The 23,905-nt window shown below is 43.8% G+C and overlaps 1 protein-coding gene across 1 annotated transcript in view; it reads left to right on the forward strand.

The window, feature by feature from the left end:
* The window catches only part of GLB1 (galactosidase, beta 1), a 77,041-nt gene that overhangs the window by 39,840 nt on the left and 13,296 nt on the right, over positions 1 to 23,905 (forward strand). The window contains exons 11-15 of the mRNA XM_006890662.1: positions 9,138 to 9,212; positions 13,322 to 13,411; positions 16,363 to 16,476; positions 17,851 to 17,982; positions 23,226 to 23,489. Coding sequence (XP_006890724.1) covers positions 9,138 to 9,212; positions 13,322 to 13,411; positions 16,363 to 16,476; positions 17,851 to 17,982; positions 23,226 to 23,489 — 675 coding nt within the window. The remainder of the gene's footprint in view (positions 1 to 9,137; positions 9,213 to 13,321; positions 13,412 to 16,362; positions 16,477 to 17,850; positions 17,983 to 23,225; positions 23,490 to 23,905) is intronic.

Raw genomic sequence — 23,905 nt, forward strand, 5'->3', positions numbered from 1 at the left:
TCAAACTGTGTACCTCTGGGATTGCAGTGCAGCTTCTTGCCACTAGGCCACCAGAGGATGCCAAGGAATGGTTTAATTTAAAAAGATTTAGTGGGGCTCTTTGGAAACTTTCAGGAGCCCTGGTGGCACTGTGGTTAAAGTGGTTGCCTTTTAACCAAAAGGTCAGTGCTTCGAACTCACCAGTCACTCTGCCGGGGAAAGATGTGGCAGTGGGCTCTGAAGATTGAGAGGATTGGAACCCCTGTGGGGTCTCTGGGAATCAAAATGCTCTCAGTATGGGAGCTCTGGTGGCCCAGTGGCAAAAAGCTGCAACTGCAATCTCAGACATACACAGTTCGAATCCACCAGATGTTCTGCTGGAGAAGGAGGGGCAGTCTCCTCCTGTACCAGTCAGATCTGATTTGATGGTACACACAAATAAAATAATAACATTTTTTAAGAAAGTGCTCTCAGTAGAAATGAATTTTATGTTTTAGAAGGTTTTATAATGACTCCTTTAGACGTTCAGTTAATTGCCTTATAAAAAATTATTTTTAAAACTATTTGTTTGCATCTGATTAACAGTTTAAGGGAGCTTTGGTGGCCCAGAGGATGTGCCAAGGACGAGTTCAAATCCATCAGCTGCTCTTCAGGGAAAGATAGGCAGTCTCCTCTTGGGCAATTTAAATTCTCTGAAAACCCACTGGAGGGTCAACTAAGAGTCAGTACTAACTCCATGGCCTACAGCAACATCGACAGGAAAGGAAATGGAATAGTAACATCCCCAGGTGTAGGTCTTCCTGCCTCCTTCCTCACCGAAGATTTGAAAAGTAGGGTGTGCCTTGCATTTAAGTCGTTCAAAAGTGTGCAGAGTAGGACAGGGAACACCTTCCAGTGCCCTCAGCTCCAAGGACCAGAGTTTCCGAGCAGGCTGCTCGAGCCTGTGTTGAAACCTTTCTACGTAAATCTTCAAGGCCTGACAGAGCGCGTGACATTTGCATGCTCTCAGGTTGTAGCTTTGGTGTGGGTAAAACTCAACCCAACATGGTTAACACTTCGACCTCGAGAAGGTACCGTAAGCCGGAGGCCACCTCCCTAGCGATTCCTGAGAGGGGCAGTGGGGAGTTTACTAGCGTGTGATTCAGAGGATTTAAGAACCACGTCAAAAGTCTCATTCTGGTCCTTCCTGAGAATTCAGTCAGAGAGACGAGCTACTTTTGTATTTTGGAGACAGGTTATTGGGCAGAAATGAATCAAGTGTCATTTAGCTCCTTGATCCTAAGAGTGGTGGAACCTGGGATTCCCAGAGGCAGCATTTAAGGCAAAGGTGGGGAGCTTCATAGAAATCTGTGGATGGCTCTGTGCTGTTCATATGCCTAGCTTTTGCATGGACTGTTCCCTCCGCCTTTATCTACATAGAAGATACAGACATGCTGCAGTCACCTCTGGAAGTCTTCTTGGATCCCTCTCTCAGGAGAGCAGAGCAAGTTGCACTTGGTTTTCCGCTGTTCTGATATGGTGCGGATATCTTTCCTACATCACTTTTCACAGGATCTTGAGGAAGAGGAGTTGGCACCACTGTCCCTCTCGGGAACCACTGTTGCCTCTACCAACTCCATGGAGAACAAAGCACTAGTGAGTAAGACAGTTCAAATCCACCAGTTTGTACAAGGAAGAAACACAGATAATCTCCTCCTGTGGGATTTACAGCCTCTGAAAAACTGCTGGGAAGTTAGCTACAAGGCAGTTCTGACTCCACAACAAATTAAATCCCTGAAAACTTTAGTCTTTTCTCCACTTGTCATGATACTTTTGATCCACTTGTGAGGATTTTCGTTTTATTTAGGTTGATGTGTAATCCATACTGAATTTTGGTCATCTTTTGGTACACTGTCAGATAATAAGTAATCCTTCCCAGTCTCTCTTAGCCTGAAAACATTTTTTTTTTTCTTTTTCGGCCAGTTGGCAGCATCATGATAGATGGTGAAGGGACTGAGATTGTTGACAGCTTCAGTTTGCTTGGCTCTATGATCAACACTCTTGGTACCAGCAACCAGGAAATTAAAATATGAATTGAATTGGGAAGGTCTGCTGTTAGAGACCTCTCCAAAGTGCTGAAGAGCAATGATGTCAGTCTGGAGACTAGGGTGCACCTCATACAGGACATGGTCTTTGCAATTACTCACTACGTATCAGAGAGCTGGACAGTGACTAGGCATGATAGGAGAATTGGTACCTTTTGGTACCTTTGAGCTGTGGTGCTGGAGAAGAGTGTTGAACATACCATGGACTGCTAGGAGAACAAACAAGTTTGTCCGAGAGAGGTTGAAGCCAGGATGCTCCTTGGAGGCAAGGATTCTGAAGCTTCATCTGACTTACTTTGGACATGTTGCAAGGAGGGACTGGTCCTTAGAGAGGAATGCCATGCTTGGGAGGGTGGAGGGACAGTGCAGGAGAGGAAGACACTTGATGAGATGGATTGATGCAGTCACTGTGGTAATGGGGGTAGGTGTGTCAGAGACAATAAGAATGGCAAGGGATAAAGCAGGGTTCAGGGCTGTACACAGAGTCACTATGAGTCGCAGGCAACTCAACAGCACATAACAACAACAACAACAAGTTTATTTACATAATTCAAATACGTTGTTTTCAAGAAGAGATTCCTTCCATTTCCCTCATCCCCCCGTCAAATTATACAACCCCATGATTAATCCCCCCTCCTTTCCCTGCACATCCTCATTCCTTTGCTTCCAACCTCTCCCATCCCTCTTGGATCTTTAAACTCATTCTACAATAATGGTTTCCTACAGTATTTATCCTTATGGGACTGAGTTAGTTCACTCAGCATAATGCTCTCCAGTCCCTCCCAAGTTAGGTAATAATTTACAAAATCATTGCTCCTGCATGCTGCATAGTGCTACATTTGAGCTGTTTCCATGTTCTTGCAGTGGTGAATAGTGCTGCTATGAACATTGGGGTACAAATCTCAGTTTGTAACTCAGTTCTCATTTTCTCAGGGTATATTACAAGTAGCGGAATAGGTGGGTCATGTGGAATTTCTATGTTCAGCTTTTTGAGGAAGCACCAAATTATCTTCCAGAATGGTTGCACCATTTTACAATCCCTCTAACAATGTATAAGAGTTCCTTTCTCGCCACATCCTCTCCAACATTACTTGCTACCCTGTTAAACTTTGCCACTGTTCCTGGAGTGAGATGGTACCTCATTGTGGTTTTGATTTGCATCTTTCTTATTGCCAGTGATTTGGAGCATTTCTTCATGTGTCTGTTTGCCATTCAAATAGCTTCCTCTGTGAAAATTCTTTCCATGTCTTTTGCCCATTTTGCAATTGGCTTGTCAGTCTTTTTCTTGTGGAGGCCCAGAAGTATTCTGTAAACTGTGGTTATAAGACTCTTGTCTGAGATGGTATTACCAAATGTTTGTTCCCAGTCTGTAAGTTTTCTTTTCACTCTGTTGAATATTGAACTGAGAACTCTGCTGAACCTGGTCCTTCAGGTTTCAGCGTAGCTTCCAGCAGCACAGCGGTATGCAAGGCACCACAGTACACAAACTAATGGATGTGTGATGATAATTATAATGAGGTCACACTCCTGCTACCTGCTAACTCAGAAGTGTCTCCTCTCCAGCGATTCGAATCCACCAGCAGCTCTGTGGGATAACAATGGGCAACCTCTTTCCATGTGATTTTTAATTTAAGAAAACCCATTGGATAGTCAGCTACGAGTCAGTCTCAACTCGATAGCAATTAATGAGAGAGCTAAACTCTACATGTTTCTCTTCAAGTCTTCTTCTTCTTCACCTCATCCTAACATATGACCTGGGCATCTACAGATGGCCTGACAAAGTCAGGGGGTTGAGGAAAAGAAGAAGCGGTAAACAGCCCCAGAGCAAAGCCCCCAGCACTGAACTGGTTCCTTGCCCAGAGACCTTACAATGAACACCTGCTTTGTACACATCCAGAGCAGGATGGTTACTTAGAAGATGATTATACAAATGTTGGCATGTTCATGTGCATTGTTAAGGGAGCTCTGGTGGCCTAGTGGTAAGAAGCTGCACTGCAATCCCAGAGGTGTGTGGTTCGAATCCACCAGATGCTCTGCTGGAGAAGAAGAGACAATCTCCTCCTGTGCCAGTCAGATCTAATTTGATGGTGTACACACACACACACACACAGAGTAAAATTTTTTAAAAAAATATTAAACTCATGTGCGTTGTTATTAAATGTGAATGGACAGCCAGGAATGACTAGACACCAGGACGACTGAAAAAGCAAGACTGAGCGAACATAAGCAAGAAAAATAGTCCTCGGTGCAACAGAGGATTTAGGGAACAGGAGAGCTCTTAAGCAAAACCAAGGGAGCTCTGATGGTGTAGTGGGTAAGGGATTGTGCTGCCAACCCCAAGACAGGTGGTTTGAGGCCATCAGCTGCTCTGTGGGAAAAAGATGGACAGTATTTTTTGTGTGCAGTTTAGAGACTTTGAAAACCCTTTGCAGGGGTCAGCATGAGTCCGTTTCGACTTGACAGCGTACAACAACAACTCCTAAAAAAATAAGTGTATATTTCCTTTAGAGGTATTAAAGAAAATATTATGTCTATAAAGGAAGAAAAAGATACTTTGAAAAAAGGAACCACTAGAGAGGTTCTTAGAAATTAATTAATTAATTAATCTGCTAGAATGAAGAACTTAAAGATGGAGACAACAGTCACTCACTGGCCCATCTTTTTTCCACAGAGATAATAACAGAGAGAAGATTTGAGATATCAATCTAAAAAATTAAATATTTTTTGAAAAGAGATATCAATCTCAACATTCAGCTTCTTACTGAGAAGGAGGAAATGGAGGAACATAAATGTCATAGAAAGATCACTGAATTTTTCCAAAATTAAAAGTTCTGCCTGTTTCTCATCATAATGAATGCAAAAAAACCAAAACAAAACAGCAAAACCCAAAACATATTCAGACATATCTTTTGACATTTTAGGATATCGAAAAGAGAAAGTTTATAAACTGCTTGAGAGGAAAAACCACTCATCTTCAAATGAGCAAGTGTAAGGTTGGCGTGGGTCACGATGAGTGATAGAAGACAGGAGATTCATAGTTTTGACCTGAGGGGGAGATGTTTTTCAAGATAGAATATCTATTCTGCTTATCAACCATACATGGTGTTTTCAGATACCCAGAGACTGAGGAGGTTTACCTCTTATCTGTCAGTTCTTCAGTATTTACCTGAGAAGGTGCTTGAGTGGAATGAAGATCCTAGAAGCAGGAGTTCAAGCCAGGAGGAAAATGACAGAAGGCCTAGGATATCAAGCCCAGAGGGCAGGCTTGTTGCAATGGCCACACAGAACTCATAGACAGTCTATAGACAGTCTTCAAGATCATGAGGTTTATTATAACTGATTAGGGAGCCCTAGTTGCATCGTGTGTAGAGAGTTGTGCTTCCAACCCAGAGGTGGCACATCCCTGGTTGTTCGAATCCACCAGTGGCTCTGCAGGAAAAGGGTGGACCACATCCTTCTGTGCATTTTACAGCCTCCGTAAACCTGCTAGAGGGTCAGGTCTGAGTCAGTTCCAGCAAAAAATTGGATAAGATAAAAATGTCATCTTCATATATACCCTTCACTGTGAAGAGAGCAATAATTGTATAATGTGAGCACTATTAATTATTTTTTTACTGTTAATTATTTTTTAAATTTTTATAAATTCTTTTATTGGGATTTAAGTGATGGTTTACAAAACAAATTATTGTTTCATTCAGTCATTCTTACACATTTTGTTCTGTACCATTCATCTCAATACCCTCAAAGGAATCAGTTTCCCCACTTCCTCCCTGTAATTCTGGTTTCCATTAGTCCTTCCATGCCTCTCTGTGTCCCTTCCTTTAGTGATACTGTGATTGCAGCGCAGCTTCTTAGCACTAGGCCACCCGTGCTCCCTTGTTCCTTTAGTGATAATGGGCTGATAATCTACTTAGTGGCTGTTGCCTTTCCCTTCACCCATCATAATATATACGTATTACCTATTTACTGATTTACACTCCCCTTTCTGTCCCTGGTAATCATCCAAGAATGATTCTATCTGTGTGTAAACCTTTTTATAGATTGTGGTCTTACGCAATTTATGTCCTTTGACTGACTTCACTTAGCATAATGTCCTCTAGATGCAGCCACACTGTGTGTTTTGTGAATTCTTTATTGGGTTTTAGTACTGATCTGGTGGCTTAGTGGTACGGAGTTGTGCTGGCAACCCAAAGGTAAGTGGTTCAAATCCACCAGCTGCTCTGCCAGTGAAAGATGGGCAGTCTCCTCCCAAGCCTCTGAAAACCCACTGGAGGGTCAGCTGTGAGTTGGTTCTGGCTTGATGGTACATGACGACGACAACAGTGTGCATTGTCCTCTGTTAGGGGGTGTACTATACTTTCTTTAGCCATCCATTCTTTGAAAGACATTTGGTGTTCCATCTCTTTGCAGTAACAAATAATCCTGCACTGAACGTGGAAGTGCATGGACCTATTCATGTCATAGCTCTTATTTTTTTTTCTTTTTTTCTTTTTTCCTAACTCTAACACTCCACAGTAAATACTCTCGGCACCAGTAACCAGGAAATTAAAAGACGTATTGTGATGGCAAAGTCTGCTGTTAGGGACCTCTCCAAAGTACTGAAAAGCAATGGTGTCTCTCTGGAGACTAAGGTGCGTCTGATACAGGCCATGGTCTTTGCATCACCTGTTATGCATCAGAGAGTTGGACAGTGACTAAGGAGGATAGAAGGAGAACTGATGCCTTTGAGCTGTGGTGCTGGAGAAGAGTATTGAGGGTACCATGGACTACTAGGAAAACAGATTCATCCTGGAGAGGATTAAACCAGGCTGCTCCTTGGAGGCAAGGATTCTGGGGCTTCGGCTAACATACTTTGGACATGTTGTAAGAAGGGACCGGTCCTTGGAGAAGGACATCATGCTTGGGAGGGTAGAGGGACAGTGCAGGAGGGGAAGGCCCTCTATGAGGTGGATTGATTCAGTGACTGGGATAATCAGGATGGGAGTGTCAGAGACAGTGTGATTGGCACAGGACAGAGCAGAGTTTAGGGCTGTTGTACATAGGGTCACTGTGAGTCGCAAGTGACTCAACGGCACATAACAACAACAACAACAACTCTAACCCTAAACCCTAAACCTAAACCTAAACCCTAACCTTAACTCAAACCCTATTTTTTTTTATAATATGTTCCTAGCAGTGGGATCAAATGACATTTCTATCTTTCTTAGGAAGTACCAAACTGCTTTCCACAGTGGTTGCACCATTTTATGTTCCCACATAAGAAAACATGAGAGACCATGAGCATTCCAGTCTCTATACCCACGCCAGCATTTGCTGTTTGCTGCCTAGTGGATTTTGCTATTGTTGTGTTGACTGACTGTTAATTCAATGTACAGATTGAGGAGACTTACGGAGATAGGATAGACTGTTTAGCTGAAGACATAAGGTTCTGATTATGCACCAACAAGTGAGAACTAACTCATGGCTGACGCTCCAGTGGGTTTTCAGAGGCCGTAAACTGCACGAGAGAAGATGGCTCATCCTTCTTGCTCAGAGCAGCTGGTGGATTTGAACCACATGCCTTTGTGTTGGCAGCTCAGCTCTTTACCCCTGGGCCACCAGAGCTCCCTGATGGTTTCAGGTAGGGAGGAGAACTTAGGGAAAGATGCTAATCACCTTGTCTTTAAGTGTGCACACGGAAGATAATGTCTTAATTGATGGCACAAATATATTATTTATATGACAAAGATAACTAGTTGTTGTTATGTGCCTTCCAGTTGCTCTCGACTCATAGCAATCCTATGTACAACAGCTCTGAACCCTGCTCTATCCTGTGTCAACCTTATTGTCTCTGACACACCTACCCACATTACCCCAGTGAATGAATCAATTGAGGGCCTCCCTCTCCTGCACTGTCCCTCCACCCTCCCAAGCATGACATCCCTCTCCAAGGACAACATGTCCAAAGTATGTCAGACTGAGCTTCAGAATCTTTGCCTCCGAGGAGCAACCTGATTTCACCTTCTCTAGTCTCAACCTGTTTGTTCTCCTTGCAGTCCATGGTAGAGGAGCCAAAAACGATGGCATAACAGTATCAGTAGGAAGAAGAGGTATCTAGTATCTCAACACTAGGACTAAAATAAATGTCGATGTATTTGAGAAATCAGTGATAATGTTTAAGCTGGTAAGTCCTATTGTTTAGAGAGTGGAAGAAGTGGAGGTAGAAATAATGCAATGATTTTCGAATATTTTCCTCCAAAGAACAGAGCTAAGAGCAAAGTGAGCCAGGAGCCTGTTACTTTCATAACCGTCTTTTCATTTCTTTTCAAAATCATTGGTTTTGTGCCTGATTGTGACTGTGGTTTCACCATCCTTGTCCAAAGAAAGGAGCACCCCCACCCCCACCCCAGTTGCTCCTTTTCCAACTCAGATTTATTTGTTCTTTGACAGTCTATGACATATTCAGTGTGCTTTGCCAACACCACAATTAAAAGACAATGGTCTTCCAAAGAAGTTAGAAGGGAAGATAGAAATGCCAGGAGATGGGCTGGCACATGACTGTAACAGTGGGCACAGCACAGCAGAAATGGTGAGGAGGGCAGGACAGGGCAGCGCTCGGGGCTGCTGTTCACAGGGTCGCCACGTGCCACCTAACAACGATGACTGTTGACCACTCTGAAAGGGATCTGGCCCTGATACACTTTCTCTTCTGTTAGAAGCTAAACCCTTTGGCTTTTGTTCTGCCATCGACCTTTTTTTCTTTTCTCCCCATGCTTCTGTCTTCTGCTGCCACCTTCATTCTCTCTGCTTGTTTTCTGGGCTTCTGTTTTGATGTCTTTTGTTGTAAAATTATTTTAATGAATCCTGGGACTTAGAATTGTAAAAACAAGCAAACAAGCAAAGAAACAAACAAAAATCCAACCCCCCCCCTTTTTTAAAGAAATCCCTTTGTTTCTTTGCCTTTCCAAAGATCGCTCACACTGCTGTCTTTATTTTCTTGAGACCTCCTTTTGAAAAACGAATTTCATGCACATGTTTCTGAGAGTATAACAGCTTTTTTTTTCCTGTCTCTGTTTTTTCCATTCTGGTTTATAGTTTGAGAAAGTACCAGAGGGCCTTATCCCTCCATCCACACCAAAGTTTGCATATGGAAAAGTTACTCTGAGAAAGGTAAGAAAGAAACCCCAAAACCAGAAACATTGAGATAAGTAAGGGTGATGGGAGTGAGGAAGTGGAGTTTAGTGGCAGAGAGTGAAAGTGCTCTGCTGGGGAGTCAGTTGATTCTTTTTCTTCGAATTTCATTTCTGGGTCACTGAGAGAGTAGGGGGCTGTTTCTGAAGAAGCAGGTCAGTGGGGGAGAGAGATTCTGTGCCCGTAGTGACGGGAGTGGGATTTGAACTGGAGGAGATAAGGGTGTTTGGAAGCATCCTGAAATCACCAAGGCCATTTTGTTTCGATTTTCAGTTGTCCAAAGTGTGCTAGTCACCTTGGAGGAACGTTATACTCCTCGTGACTTTCTTTTTCATAATTAACTTTCTTCCTAAGTGATTCCCAAAAGCCATTGCCACTTTGTTAGATATCTACCCTAAAGGTAGAGGGTCAGTGAGAGAAAGACCCTCAGTGGGGCGGTTTGGCACAGTGACTGCAGCGATGGTCTCAAGTGTGTCCGAGATGACAAGGATGGGACAGCACAGCACAGCGTTCAGGTCTGTTCATAGGGTCACTAGGAGTCATACTCAACTTGATGGCACCTAACAGTGACAACAACCATCTCCAGACTACCTAGTCATTTTTATGGTTCTCTAAGGAGCCCTAATGGCATAGTGCGTTACTTATTGAACTACTAATAGAATGGTCAGCAGTTCTAATCCACTAGTTGCTCTGTAGGAGAAAGATGGACAGTTTCCTCCCACAAAGATTTCACTCTCATAATGATTCCATCTCACTGCTGTTGAAATGAAATCCACTCATAGTTGCCCTCCTGTGGGTTTAAGAGGCTGCAAGTTGTGTGGAGGTGTTTATCCAATTTTCTCCTTTGGAGCAGCTGATGAAATTGAACAACCTGCCTTTGGATTTGCAGTTCAACTCCTTACCACTAGTCTAACAGAGCCCTGTAAAGGTTTACAGGCTCAAACCCAATGGAGAGTTGCTATGAGTCAGAACCTACTCACTGGCAGTGGGTCGTTATTGTCTGGATGGGAAATGGAACACCATCTGGGGATAACACAAAAATAACAGCCTATAAATTTTTTGTATTGTGTTTCAGTAGAAATATTTGGGTTTGTTGTTTGGGTTTTTTTTTCAAAATCCCTGTAGTTATAACAATAACAGCAAATTTTTCCTAAGCCCAGCTTTTGTGTATCAATATACCACAAGGCTAAAACTCTGTAGTAATGTGCTTTTTGAACCTTCTCATGCCCTCCGATCAGACCTGAGATTATTATCCAATTCCAACCATTCTTCAGATGCACTCCCTGTAAGTACACTGTTGTTCCCATTGCTATTAGTGTTTTTAGAGTTGCTGGTTTTGTCAAATTTTCTAACGTTATAGCTCCAATATTGTGCTAACTGGTATTTGTAAACCTAATGACTTTTCTGGAGATAGGATGGTTATTAAAGAAAATGGAGACAAAATCTTCTCCTTAGTTATTAATAATATTGTAACTAGTAATGTTGATATTGGGTCAAGATAGGGCAGGTTTCAGACCTATTATGGTTGCTGTGAATCGGAATCAACCTGACAGCACGTAACAATGCAGTGTAGAAACATTTTACAAAACAATGTTGTTGTCATCAATCTTATGATCCACGATATCATTAAGTAATTCACAGCTCTAGCTATCAGATTTGGAAGGAGGACTGGCATCCACTTCCGTAATAGCTTGCCTCCAGAAACACTATGAACTTGGAGAGAGGATGAAAGTCACCCAAGCGTCAAGGACTCTCTTCATAGGGTCGCTATGAGTCGCCTGCGACTTGATGGCACTTAACAACAACAACAACAATTATCAGATATTATTCTATCATGAAAATGGGTATGAAACAGTAGGAAGGCTCTTACGTGGACAGGAGGAGCTCTGTGGAGGAAAGGTGGACACCATAAATCCCCGCACTTGTCACATCAAACTCAGTCACTCCTCAGCACCAAGGGAAGAAAGCTAGAATTCGGAAGAAGAGTTAAGGGCAGCGTATTCTAGGGAAGGAGAAAAAGAACACGAGGATTTAGGGGCCAAGCAGTGACGTAAGCTGGCATCCGTTTGTTTTGACCATCTCTGTCTTCAGGTTTTCCCCTTTTAGAATCCCTACCTTCTTCCTCCATGTTTTAACTCAGAAGAGAAGACAAAAACAAAACAAAACAAAACAACTCAGCAGTTACCTGTTTCTTCAGAATCTTGATATCCAAAAATAGCATCACAGGTCTTTATCTTAAAGCAAAACAGCAATCATGCTGGCATGATTTTTTTTTCCACTGGTAAAACTCTTTGAGGGACTCTTGTAACATTTTCCACCCGATGTCAGAATGTATGAGACACGTTCTGCAAAGAACGTGGTCTCTGCCTGGTAGGGATCTACCTTTTTGTTAATCAAACTTTAATCATTGTTGTGAAGGGAATACCTTCTACTCATTCATTGCTGGTACTACTTGGGGCAAAGGTTTGTTTGTTTGTTTGTTTTAAAGCAGTGGGAAATTTATTCTTATGTACCGAAAAATAATTGCAAATGTTTAAAACATTGACAATGCTGAGAAAAAGCTAATTTAGTACTGAGACAACAATCTACTCACCATACAGGATAATTGTGTTAAATGCATTTCCTTTTCTTTATAAATGAAATACATATAACTTAAGATAGTAAGTTGGCATATGATGAAATGAAATTTATTTAGATACAGACTAAAAGCTTGAAAACACCCTCATGTGTACCTGACTGGATGGAGCTGTGTGTGAGGTTTTTTCTCCTATGCTCCACAGCAGCAGAGTAACCACAGAAAATGTTTATAAGATTTCTAGTGAGCTTGCTGAAACTGAGGAGGGCCTGAAGCACTTGCTGCAGAAGGTCAAGTACTGTGGTCTTCAATATGGATTGAAGCTCAACATCAAGAAGACAAAGATTCTTACCACTGGGCCAATTGGCAGCACCATGATAGATGGAGAAGAGATTGAGGTTGTTCACAATTACAACTTGCTTGGCTCCACAATCAACACTCTTGGCACCAGCAGTCAGGAAATCAAAAGAAGAATTGCATTGGGAAAATCTGCTGTCAGGGACCTCTCCAGAGTGTAGAGACTAAGGTGTGCTTGATCCAGGCCATGATCTTCACAATTACTTGCTAGGTATCAGAAAGCTGGACAATGACTAAGGATGACAGAAGAAGAATCGATTCCTTGAGTTGTGGTGCTGGAGAAGAGTCTTGAACATACCATGGACTGCCAAGAAAACAAATAGGTCTATCTTGGAGAGGGTGAAATCAAGTTTCTCCTTGGAGAAAAATCCTTGGAGGGTAGGATTTTTAAGATCCATCTCACATACTTTGGGCACGTGGCCAGGAGGTACCAATCCTTGGAGAAGGACATCACGCTCAGAAGGGTGGAAAGACAGTGCAGGAGAAGAAGACCATGGATGAGATGGATTGATATAGTAACTGGGGTAATGAGGGTAGGTGTGTTGGAGTCAGTGAGACTAGCATGGAAATCTGCCCTGGCCAAGTTCAAAGAGGGCATAGCTACAGTTAATTCATTTGGGAATGTTATAGAGAAGGTTGCCTCTAAGCCTTGGTTTTTATCCATTTTTAAGTACCTAAGTAGCACAGTTAAACACTGTGCTACCATCCTGAAGGTTGGAAGCTCAAGTTCACCCAGAGCTGTGTCTACACAGAGATATGACAACGTGCTTCTGAAATTAGCCATCAGAAAGCCTGCGACGTTCGGTTCTACTGGGACATCCACTAGGTCAACAGGGTTGCTCCTTTTGTTTGTTTTGTGGTTTTGATTTATGCATCTCTGAGCAGGTTGTGTTTCGGATCAGGTACATTTGAAACACTTTCAAGGTGACAGTCATTTTTATTTTCCCACCATGAGTTAGGAAGAGACTGGCGAGGACTGCAAGTGACAGGGAAGGAACATTGAGTAGAACTTCCAGAACTGGTTTTGAGGCGGGGGGAGTGCAAGGTTTAATCGGCTCCACCAGTGTTCTTGGTAACTTGGACAGTGATCTTGTCCTTTGCTCACATTTCTGGGGAGAGGTGAGAAGAACTGAATGCTGCTTTTGTTTCTTTGCAGTTGAAGACAGTGGGAGAGGCTCTGGATGTCCTGTCCCCCGCTGGGCCTGTGAAAAGCCTTTATCCCTTGACATTTGTCAAAGTGAAACAGGTAGGCCTACAAAGGTAAAGCTCCACCTTGATTGCACATGCAAAACCGTGCTTTCGGCACTTCTGTGTCTGTTCACAGTGCTAGGACCACAATGGTAAAAGGAGATGAAGCCCCAGGGAAATTAACCATGGGCTTCTGGGCTCTCTTTAGCTTTAGGTATGCACAGTGGGGTGACCATCCCTAAATCTTCCCCTCCTGTCTTACCACTGCTCAGCTGAAAGTTGTTCAATCCGCTTCAATCTAATCCTTAACAGTTACAAATTGTTAGTGGTCCAACTAGTCTAAATTATTAGGTATTCATGAAAAAACATTTGAAGTCTCAAAATGCACAAGCTAATTGTTTGTCCTGAGTTAAACCAAAATATAAAGACTATGTTCTTGATCTTTTTTCTTTTAAATTTTTTATTCTTTTTGTGTGTGTGTGTACCGTCAAATCAGATCTGACTGGTACAGGAGGAGATTGCCCCTCCTTCTCCATCAGAGCATCTGGTGGATTTGAACCACATACCTCTGGGATTGCAGAGCAGCTTCTTGCCACTAGACCACCAGAGCTCCCTATGTTCTTGATCTTTGAGTCCCTAGAAGATTCTTTTTCATGAACAAACTATATTCTGTTAGTTTGGTTTGGTTTATTGGTTGGGGTTGTTTTTATTTTCTAAAATTTCCATCTCTAACCATTACCTCCTATTTTGTTTTGTTTTTTAATGTTTTTTTACTAGAACCTTTTGAGAAAGTTGTCAGCATTATGACACTTCTTCACCTGTAATGTTTAATAAGGACATCAATCTTACATAAGCACAATGCAACGCTCACCTTCAAAAATGTTAACATTGATACAATCTCTTAACTATAAAACTACATTCAAATTTCCCTGGCTTTCCCAATAATGTACTTCATAGCTTAATTTTTTTTAATCCGTCATCTAATCCATGACCACATTTCGGTTTAATGATAATGTCTCTTCCGTATTATTTCATCTAAAACTTACCCCAGGTCTGTTTGTTTTTCAACCACTTTCATGACGAGACTTTTTTTAAAGAATTTAGGTCAGTTGCACGTAGCTGTCCCTCACTGATTAGATTCAGGTAAAACATTTTGCCCTGACACATAACAAAGGTGGCAGTATCTTGTTTAGGGCACAAAAGCAGGATACCCAGGAGGTCAGTTCATCCCTTTATAAAGGTGATGGCAAGTTTGATCACTTCCGCCCTCAGCTCTAGACTTGTGGTGCCACAAGAAGGTGAATGAACTCCAGAAACGATTGCCCTGAGATGATCTTAACTCTTGAACAAAGACTATCTCCTAAAGTCATCTTAAAACCAAACAATAACTCAACTCATTCAAAATTACAGTCTTGAACATGAGCTTCTTTAAAGACTTCTATGAGATCAAATTGACAACATAAGCTTAAAAGATTAGATTAGAGGCTTAAAAGTCAATATTGATGGAGGAAGGAAGAGCTCAGGGAAGCAGCTTGAGATTGTTTGCACAGTTCAAAGATGATAATTGGTGCCACTCAGCTGTCCATGCGAAATTGTAGAATTGCTGTATGATTTGCCGTGTATATTCTTAGCAATAGCAATAGCAAAATAAGTGAGATTTAAAAAAAAAAAAAGTTCAATGACTCTGGGTCTCAGTCAGCCCCATTTTTGAAATGGAAGTTTATCTGTGCCCTCCTTTCTGATTTTATGGTTAGATAATAACAGCATATCTTAGTGTAGTGTATTTTGACTCTAGTTACTATTTTCACATTGATGTATTTTCTTCCAGCAACTCTGATTTGTGGTACGTAAAAGTAGATAATTAAGTCCTCCCCCCGAAACCTTTTTCATTGACATTAAGTAGGGTTTTCTCAGATCTAGCCCACACTGGCCGCATGTCTGTGTCATCTTCAAAGAAGAAACTGCCTAGTCCAGCTAACAGGCCATTGAGCTCTGTAGATAAAACATGGACACCTGAGTACCTGGAAGTCCAGAAATGAATTCCAGGCTAACGTAGTGGCCACACGTGCTGCTGTTGGTCTTTCTCAAAAGTCTTGACTAAGATGGGGACCATGGATTGGATGGGGACTTCGAGCCCTGGCAAGCCCATCTGGCATGTTTGTTGCAAGTGATCGTAAATTCCTGGTGGTATTACGTTGCCAGGCCACTAGCTGTAAGGTTAACAGTTTGAATTCACCAGCTGCTCTGTGAGAGCAAGATGAGTATTCTCTTCCTGTCGAGATTTACAGCCTCTAAAACCCAGTGAAAGGTCCCCGTGAGTTGGAAGCAGCAAGATGGAAGGAGATGTATGTAACCACACGGTTCAGTGTCACTAATCCATTCACAGTGTTGTGAGACCATTACTTACATCTATTTCTAAACTTTTTTTAAAAAAATTATTTTATTTCATTATTTTTTGTGTGTACTGCCAAATCAGATCTGACTGGTACAGGAGGACATTGTACCTCCTTCTCCAGCAGAGCGTCTAGTGGATTCGAACTGTGCATCTCTGAGATTGCAGTTGAAGCTTCTTGCCACTAGATCACCAGAGCTTGCTTATTTCTAAACTTTTATTACCTTAAACAAGAAACTCAGTATTCCTTGAGCTGTAAATTCCCATTTGATCTTGTTTTTTTAACCTTTTGAAACATGTGACGTGATTCCCCAGAGTGACCCTGGACAAATCACTGAGTCAGTCCACGGTTGTTTCCTCTTCTGAAGAAGGGCTGTGTGCTAAGTTGACTGTGTTCCTGTTATTTTCTGCTGTGGTACATTTGCCGTGAGCTATAGATTCAATCAGTTCCCCTCTTTCAGATTGAATTTTTTGCTGGGGTGGGGGAAGCTTCTCATTCCTCCTGGTTTTAGAAGTATTGCTGGTTTCACACAACTCAAGGGTAACCAGGTTCTCTTAAAATGAATGGCTGGACTGATATCTTGTTTTAAAAAATTCTCCCACCGTTATTTTACCAGTATTTTGGGTTTGTGTTGTACCGAACAACACTTCCTGAAAATTGCAGCAGCCCGACACCCCTCTCTGTACCCACTGGAGGAGTCCACGACCGAGCCTATGTCTCTGTGAATGGGGTAAGAATTGCCTACAGTGTGTGTTTCTTCTCTGATGGGCGTGGAGGTGTCATGTGCGATTTGAAGTCTTTGGCCACCGTTCCAATAACAATCCCCACCTCTCCTTTTCTTACTTACCTGGGCACCTTGCTCCTGATGTGGCCACCTCCATGCTGCCACCTGTCTTGAGTCCTTCTTCAAGCATTCCACCACAGAAGGCTGTACTCAAGGCCTACCTTCCCTCACACTTTCATTGCGCCCTAAAGCCATCTTTCCCCAACTGGTCCGACCATCTGACCCACGTCTTCTTTCCTCATTGGTCTGTGGGCTCCTTGAGAGCAGGGTCTTATTTGCAGTTCAGTTTTGTAAACAACATTGATTTTTCTGAGCTGTGTGTCTTCACCATGCATAAGTATATTCTGAAAGGTGTTTTATGATCCCTGTAACTAAAATACACAGAGAGCTTCATTTTGTAACAAAATCCAAGTCCTTTTTAGGATTTCCATTCCTCTCATGTCAAAGAACACAAACACACACACAAAAAAAAAAAGAAAGAAAAAGAAAGAACATGTGAAGAGATTTTTCTAACCAGGAAAATGTGTTCAGAACACTTTAAGAATTTCCATTCAGTGGTAATCAGTGCTTTTCATTTATTTTGGGGCAGGTTTCTAACACCTGATATTCTACTACTGCTGCTTTTATTGGGTTTTGTTTCAATGTTCAGATTAGTGACTTTTGGACCATTTTATATGACTGTAATTCTTGAGAACATTTCTTCCCCCATGGATTTGGTCATGTACTGCCATTTTTTAAAAAGCTAGGCTTTTTAAGAAACTAAATTTTTAAGAATATAAAAATGAAGAAGTAAGTTGCTGATAAAATACCTGTTTTCCCCCTTCCTTGTCCTTTTGTATAATTTTTGTGGTTAATTCATTTTATCATCTTTTGAGATAAGAATACTCCAGCGAACTCTCTGATTCTTATCTCCTCTATCTGGTTTTGTCTCATCTCTCCACGTTGTTTAGAAGCTGTTTCTCGTGTGACTGACTTAGAAGCATGGTGAGAACACGAACAGTTCCTCTAACAGGAGTCCTCCCTGGAAACCTGCCCCATTTTCTTTCCATTAAAAATAGATACGCAACCCAACATCCTAGGGGCGAAGGAAGCCTGGCTCATCCTTCCCTTTGAGAGGTGTCTGGAGATCATGCTGTTAGGAAGTCAGCACTTAGGGAACTTGGCCCTGTGGCTTCTGAGGCTAAAGGGCCAGCAGAGGGTCCCCTTCCATGTCCAGTGAGGCTTTGAAGCTGCAAAATGAGTGGTAGGTAAATGGAACGTCCTGCCTTCATTTGCTCATCTTCTTACCTGGTCAATCTTTATTTGACATTGAACTTACAGGTCCCCCAGGGAATCCTTGAGCGAGGCAAGGAGACCTCTCTGAACATAACAGGAGTAGCTGGAGCCACTCTGGACCTGCTGGTGGAGAACATGGGGCGTGTGAACTATGGCAGATATAACAATGACTTTAAGGTAGGACGGGAGGGCCCAGCTAGGCACTCAGCGTCATTGGGTTGGCCTCTGTCATTTTCACTTTGGTTTTCCCTGAAGACGTTGTTTGCGACCCTTGCGACCCGCTTGAGAATCCAGTTGGGATCCAGGTCTTGTTTGCAAGTTGCAAGTCAGTGACCCAGCGAACAACAGACCAGAGCTTTCGCCTGTCCTGTGCCTTCCTCATCCCTGTCACCATGCCCTAGCCTGTTGTGCAGTCACAGTGTCAATCCCCTGTGTCCATCTCTGTGTCTTCATTGGTAGAGGTTATACTGCAGGACTACGTTTAGGTCAGTTTAGGCCATGTGTGCACAACCCGAGGGACTGACTGATGCACAGAGCCGCGAGGACTTTGACTCTGCACCTCCCACCCCCCGGAAACCCACCGTGGTGTAGTCCATAAAAGTGCACACATTTAAAAGAAAAAGTACACACATTCCTCGTTCTTTATTCTCAGGCAGTATCGACTAAAGAGGGCCATAGTCACTGTGCTCTATCAGAGTCTTTGCTATATTTTCTGAATTGTCGTTCTTTTTTTTTTTTATGGTGGATTAGTTGCATTTTTGGGGTTTTTTTTTTCCCAAATCTTTGTACAAAAGACCAAAGTTAAAAGCCAAGATCATGGAAAGAGAATGAGTATACTTCCTCCTCCCGAAGTTAATTAGAATGAAAACACTATTACCCTATCACGCCCCCTCAAGGGCCCCTCACCCCTGCGAGCTAGTCTTGGTTATAGGAGACAATTGTAAAAACTGTAGGGATTCTGGAGAAATTCTGAATGCCAGAAAGTCATGGGCCAGACATAGCCCATGAGTATCAAACTGTCTCTTGCCTCAGAGGTCCCTCCAGATATTGCTGGACTCCGCATCTTATGCAGGCAGAAGCAGGCATTATCAGAGTTTGATATCTGAATTATTCTTTTAGTTGAGACAAAAGGTGGAACATTCATGTCATCATGTGATTGTGTTTTTCCAAAACAGAGGTAACTGTTTCACGTAATTATGAATGCAATACATGCACCAGGAGAGGGGTATCAAACCATCCTGAAATAGCTAAGGTAGATCGTCAACCAAGTTCATGGCCGTCAGGTTGGTTCCGACTCATGGTGACTCTTTCTTGGGTTTCAGAGGCTGTAAGTCTTTATGGAAGGAGACTGCCCGTCTTTCTCCTGAGGAGCAGCTGGACTCAAACTGCCAAACTTTATGTTAGAACTGTGATGGGCACCACACTACCAGGTGTAGCGCGTGGCCTCCCCCCAGGAACCCCACCTTTCCAGTATACCAGCCCGAGGACACCTCCCCTCATTTGCTTCTTTGGTTCTTTGTGGAAAAACAAGGATGGTGAAACTCTGTCGCTCGTACTTGGAGCATGTGGTCAGGAGAGACCAGTCCTTGGGAAATGACCTCAGGCTGGGAAAGGCAGAGAGTCAGAGAACGAGAGGAAGACCTTTAATGAGGTGGACTGACACAGAGACCGTAACACGGGCTCACAAGTCTGCAGAGCGTGAGAAGAACACAGGCGAGGCCGCTCTCCAGGCCTGCTGTGTGCGGGGTAGCTGTGCGTCACGGTTGCCTCAATGGCACCCAACAACAGCCACATGGTGTTTACTTTGAAGAGTTATCCTTTACTGACTAGAGTTCATGAATGGCACAAATGAAGTGCGACAGTTTGAATCCGCCCAGGGGTGATGTGAGAGAGCGGCCTGGCGGTCTCCTTCCTGAGAGTGGCAGCCCTGAGAGCTCCAGGAGCAGCTCTACCTGCTGTGAGTCGGAATTGAGTTGACGTCAGATAACACCACCACCGTCATTTATTATTTGCTTTCAAATAATATTTGCTTTCAAATTATTTGCTACCTTCTTGTTCAATTCTCCATTACTCCTTCGTCTCTCATACTTTGGACATGTTGCCTAAGAGAGGCAATTCATTAGAATAGGACATCATGCTTGGAAAAGATGGGGTTAGTGAAAAGAGGGGAAGAACTTCACCCAGATGGACTGACATGGTGACTGTGGCAGTGAACTCAGGTGGGTCAGAGATGGTGAGCATGGTGCATGACAGGACAGGATTCAGGTCTATTGTTCACAGGGTTGCTATGAGGTGTATTTAACCTGTGGGCATCTAACAGCAACATACCTGCAAGGGAAGTGTTGCTGCTCTCATTTGACAGGGGTCAAAGCTGAGCCTCAGAGAGGGAAGATGGCTTGGCCCGGGGCGAGTGGTGAACTGGTGATGTGAATTGTGAACGGGTGATGTGAGAGCAGATCCCTCTGAGCCCCATAACTCCCACCATCTCCGCACACCGAGACATGCGGTTCAAGGGTTGATGGGACAGTGCCTTGGCAGTCCGAGGGAGCTTTTGCATGTTCATTTGAAAACTCACAAATCCATTTCCCCCTCTTACCCCTGTTCACACCGAAGCTATTTTTAAAACCACACCAGCTTTGCCACATTTGACGAGTAACCTGTTCTGACTTGTTTTGCCATTTCACTGTTGAGCTACTTTGAAGACCTCTTTTCCTCTGCTGGTGATAAGAAAGTTGGGCTCTCTGAATGGAACACTCCTCTAGTGTTTGAGCTCAGTCACCCTTCAGGAAGAAGGAAGGAGGAAATCACTCCTGGGCTCTTCCTCTGCTCGAGAAAGCCACCAAGCTCACAGAAGACATGGCCTTGCTGATGAGACCACCTTAGGATCTGGTCCGCGACAAACTCTTGAATTTCTCAAAGTCTTTGCCTCTCACCTCTGTTGACAACTCTGTGCCCAGGTGTCTAGTTCATGTATGACAGTGATTCCAACAATGAGATTGACCACAGCAGTGAGTCTAAAAATGACATGGGCCTGGGCAAGGTTTCGTTCCTTTGTTGACAGTGTTGCTGGAGGCAGTGCTAACTTGACTGCACCTAACAACAACATAAACAATTTTTAGAGCCTTATTCTACAGACATTTATTTGTTCTACTTACTCTGTGTATGCGATGCTACGTGGGGTACATCATGGTATGCCAAGGATTTGAGATACAGGCTCACCCTCTGCTGTAAGGGAGGTCCACACTGAGGGGACAGGAGGGCCAGTCTGTCTAGGACCAGCAGGTACCTGGGATATTTCATGATGTTTTTGCTGGCAGCTCAGATGCAAGGCAATCACACATTTAGGAGATACACTTTGGGGGCTGCCTTTGCCCCTTGGATAAATTTTCCAGTTACAGCACTTTTGCCAACATTCTCATTAGTGGGCCACTGCCTTCCTCACAGGCCACTCCACCCCTGGAGGGACTGGGACTGGTGGTGTAGTCCCTGAGTCCCCAGTACACAGGAAGCGTAGCATGTGGCTGCCTGGCCAATGTTCTCTGAGTAATGATTATTTAATGGGCATTCTGAGGCCAGTCCGGGAATGGAGATGTTCCGGTGGGGAAGGCCAGGTGAGTGGAGTAAGCTGAGCTGTAAGCACAGGCATCGTTCAGTGCTGTGGCCACCGTTAGCCCAGCAGCCCAGGACAAAAGCAACCCTTTCAGAGTGCAGGCTGGAGGCTCACCTCCTCCTAATCACTGCCCTTTGCCCCCTTTCAGATATCAGAGTATAATCTTTAAGTTATCAGTTTAATTCCTCCCAACAGGTGGATCCAGGAGATGAATTCAAGGTCAACACTTGATCCCACTTACATGTGAAGGGCAGAGTTGATTCAGTGACTGGGATAATTGGGATGGGAGTGTCAGAGACAGTGAGATTGGCACAAGACAGAGCGGAGTTTAGGGCTGTTGTACATAGGGTCGCAGGCGACTCAATGGCACATAACAACAACAACTTATTTGTAAAGAGACAGTGGTTTTTGGATATCTTCTCCATTCCCATCTCAGATTCCACTTGTTGGAGGGTTTGCTATGAGTAGATTCTAACTCAATATCACATAACAACAACTTCCCCGTTAACAACGGCTTTAAAACAAACTTTAGAAGTCAGAGGCCATTGTGATTTGCTCTGTCAACAGAAGGTGGGACAGATGACCATTTGCAGTTTCAGGCCTCAGAAAGCTTCCCTCACTGTTGTCTCCATGGGAGAGACCCCAGTCCATCCTCCTGGAAGGTGAGACCATGTGACCTAGACGAAGAGACCCCAGCAGACAGGATAACCTACCACCCAGTCCAGATGAGGAGAACGTTGCAGTTATAACCCCATTCTGGACTACAGTCCCGAGATAAATAAATCAATCTTAATATTTTAGAGGAAGAAAAAGCTAGTGTGACTCACCCCCTTTCTGTAGGGGCAGACCTTAGGGGCTTTTATGGGGATATCCTGGCCTCTACTGGAGGTGAAGGTTGTGGGTGTCTCCATCCAAGAAGGTACAATTCAGACTACAAGCCGGAACGGTTTCTTTAACATGTGCAGTGTTTGAGTCTCATTCATGATTGCTTTCTTCATTATCTAGCTGGATGACTATAACAAACAGAAATGTATTCTCCTAGTTTCAGAGGCTAGAAGTGCAAGTTCAGGGTGCCAGCTTGGGAGGAGGACCTGTCTTTCTGCCCACTGTGAAGGGAGGTCTTTGTTTCCTTCGGCATCTGTAGGCTCTGTGTTCCTTAGAGAGTTCCTTATGTCTTGGCCTTCCCAGTGCCAAGGAGATTCCTTATGTGGAAGCTTGAATACGAAGGGACATGCTCCACTCCTGGCGATTCTTTCTTGATGGTGCTGAGATCCTCCCTCCTCTCTTGGTTCCTTTTCCTCTCCTTTAATCTCCTGTGACGTAGAAGATGTTCCAAAAAAAATTTTAAAAAAAAAAAAGAAGATGTTCCAGCTCACACCCTGGGGGAACCTCCCTTTCATTGAACAGGGCTGTGGCAGGATTGAGGGGTTTGCATTCCACCCTTCAGCCTTTGACATGTATGGTTTGTTGTATCACAGAAGATCGTTACATGGCTTTTGCGTTATATCTTTGTTGTTGTTGTTGTGTATCCCTGAATCAGAACAACCCCTAGCTGACCCTCCAGCGAGTTTTCAGAGGCAGTCCATGGCCCAGGAGGAGACTTCCCATCTCCCTCTCGTGGATTCAAACCCCCAGCCTTTGGATTAGCAGCACAACTACTTACCACTAAGCCACCAGAGCCCCTCACACTGTCATCACATTCGTGCTTTTGGAGGACCACAGTTCAATCCATGGCAGTTGGTGGTGTGTGTCCCCTTTGCTTTTCCTTCCTAGCCCCAGCTTACTACATTCTGTCTCTCCTCCTCTGCAGGGTTTGATTTCTAACGTGACCCTCCACAACCGTGTCCTCACAGACTGGCTCATCTTTCCCCTGAACACGGAGGACGCTGTGCGCAGCCACCTGGGGGGCAGGAGTGACCATGGCAACAGATGCTGCCGTAAGAGTGGTGACAAAAGGCCTCACAGTCCATTGAACTTCACTCTCCCAGCCTTTCACGTGGGAAACTTCTCCATTCCCACCGACATCCCCGACCTGCCCCAGGACACTTTCATCCAGTTTCCTGGCTGGACCAAGGTAAGAGTTTGCGTGGAAAGTGTTTGAATTGATGCCCCAAACATCTGAGATTTTAGTGTCTGAGAAATAATCCAAAAGAGAGACTGTGTTAGTCGGCCCATTGACCAGAAGTTGATTACAGATCTGTGGGGATTTGGTGACGTGCTTACAAGTCCCACTACTGGCCCTGTTTGGCAACCTCCTGTAGTAAATGATGATCTTCCAGCTCAGCATTGACTGAGTGCGGTGGGAGGGGGACCAGGCCCTCAATGTCTTCAGCCTCCGGAGGCCCCACCTTACCCAGAAGCCCCAGTGGGAGGGCATCTCTGGTGTCCCCTCAGGACCAGGCCCTCTCTGTCTTCAGCCTCAGGATGCCCCACCTCGGTCTCCCTTTCTCCTTTCTCCTGTGCCCTTTGTGACCTTCACCCTTCAAGTAC

The sequence above is a fragment of the Elephantulus edwardii genome, unplaced genomic scaffold, assembly GCF_000299155.1.
Source record: "Elephantulus edwardii isolate Elephantulus edwardi_28Jun2011 unplaced genomic scaffold, EleEdw1.0 scaffold00091, whole genome shotgun sequence".
In the NCBI taxonomy this organism is placed as follows: domain Eukaryota; kingdom Metazoa; phylum Chordata; class Mammalia; order Macroscelidea; family Macroscelididae; genus Elephantulus; species Elephantulus edwardii.